General features: G+C 48.0%; 1 protein-coding gene across 1 annotated transcript in view; it reads left to right on the top strand.

Annotated features, from left to right (window-relative positions):
- The window catches only part of FBXL20 (F-box and leucine rich repeat protein 20), a 39076-nt gene that overhangs the window by 9733 nt on the left and 27332 nt on the right, over positions 1–2011 (top strand). The window contains exon 2 of the mRNA XM_033520009.1: positions 880–941. Coding sequence (XP_033375900.1) covers positions 880–941 — 62 coding nt within the window. The remainder of the gene's footprint in view (positions 1–879; positions 942–2011) is intronic.

The following is a 2011-nucleotide window of genomic DNA, read 5'->3' as shown; positions in this document are numbered from 1 at the left end:
TTTGGGAGATGCTGGATTTTCCCCAAGGCAAGACAATACCAAATCTTAGAACTGTTTTTATTTAGGTTCTTCTCAAGAGCCCTGTGAGGCTTTGCTCTCTGTTTTCCTTGGCATTCCTTGGAAAAGAGAAGTTTCTCTTGTTCTTAGAGTGTCTGAAATGCTTTTTCCTGGTCCCAAAGTCCATCCCAGGTGCATCAGGTGTTGTCCATGGATTTGGAGGGATACAAGAGCCAGCTCTGGCCTCATTGCCTTGGAACAGAGCTTTCCCAGCATGATCCCTCCTCCCGGTGCAGCACCAAAGGTCACAACTCCTTTAAACCATTCTTGGTGGTTTAAACATCAGTCCTGTTTGTCCCAGAGCTCCCCAGGGCTGGGAGAACGTTCTGGGCTCTGCAAGACTTTGTTGTTTCTCTGTTCACCTTTTCCATCACAGAAACCAACCCTGCTGCACCTGCACCTTCCACCTCTGGTGGACATTTGGGCTCTTCCTCTCCCTTCCAGCCCCTTGGCCAGATGTTTGGTCTGTAAAACCTCCCAGTTTTGATGTGTCTGTGCCTTGGTGCACCCCCAAAGTGCTGAGGGAGCCTCCCCAATGATCATTTCCTTCACTGGAGCAGCTGCAGATCTCAGTTTATATTTAACCTCTCAACCCACAGAGCATCCTTGCACTGTGCTTTAAGATATTTTGATGTAATGCTCCACCCAGCTGTGGTCCAGTGCAGGAGCTGGAAAGCTGCAGCACAAAGTTTATCTCTTAGGAATTTACTTGTCCAAATACCTGGAAACAACCTCTTTAACCAACCACTTCTTCCCTGGGGGTAAAGCAGCGTTCGTTCCCTTGAGTTGTGGCTAAATTGTGCCATTTTTTTGTGTTTGCAGATGTTCTCAAACAACGATGAAGCTGCAATCAACAAAAAACTGCCCAAAGAGCTGCTGCTTCGGTGAGTCCTCCCTGGCCACCGGTGGGTTGTTATTTGCCTCCAGGATTTTGCTGCTCTGCTCCCAAATCGTGAGCTTGGATTGGGTCACTCATAAAGCCAGACCTCAAACAGAGGCAGGTCAAAGTCTGTGTCAGCAGTTTGTGCTAAATGGGATTAAGTTTTGGGCTTTTAAATGCTGGATTGATTTGCTGGTTGTTTGGTGAATGGAGGAACTTTAAATCAGGTCTTTAATGAGCGTGAGGATCCTCTCATTAATCCTCGTGGTGAGGCTGATGTGGAGAACAGGATTCTGCTTCTCTGAGGATTTAAAGCAAAAATGAATCCCTCTGCTCCAGTTACACTTGAGTGGACTTTGTCCTGTCCCAGATGTTCAGCTCCTGGCAGGATGGTCCCGTTGGCAAACACCAAACAGATCAGACTTTGTGCATTGTTAGGGTTGGAAAGTCCTTTAAAATCTCAGTGGATAATTCTGCCCTCTCCTGCTGCCCCTCTGGAGGGGAGTCTGGGGGTGATTGTGCCTCGTTTTAGGCTCTGGAAGTAGAGCTGAGTGTGTCAGTGCTTTGAGCTCAGGTGTTGGACTGGAGATGGGGAAGGCAGAGGCAGGTGGAAGCTTGAATTATTAACAGCAACAGCGTTCTTACACTGCAAGAAACTGGTTCTGTCAACACTGGGTGACAGTGAAGTCTTGGGAGGCGAGTGTGACTCAGGGAAATGCTGCTGGCTCACCTCTGGAATGAAAGAAACAGGGAAAAAGGATGAGCATCTTTCATTTTCAGTGCTCTGCCTACTCTGGAAGGGTGTTTCCCACCTGATTCCATGGGTATTTCCCACCTGATTCCATGGGTGTTTCCCACCTGATTCCATGGGTGTTTCCCACCTGATTCCATGGGTGTTTCCCACCTGATTCCATGGGTGTTTCCCACCTGATTCCATGGGTATTTCCCACCTGATTCCATGGGTATTTCCCACCTGATTCCATGGGTATTTCCCACCTGATTCCATGGGTATTTCCCACCTGATTCCATGGTATTTCCCACCTGATTCCATTGGTATTTCCCACCTGATTCCAT

Source organism: Parus major, chromosome 27 (genome assembly GCF_001522545.3).
Source record: "Parus major isolate Abel chromosome 27, Parus_major1.1, whole genome shotgun sequence".
In the NCBI taxonomy this organism is placed as follows: Eukaryota; Metazoa; Chordata; class Aves; order Passeriformes; family Paridae; genus Parus; species Parus major.
Note: the sequence above shows the minus strand (reverse complement) of the source record. Positions and strands in the feature narration are given on the sequence as shown.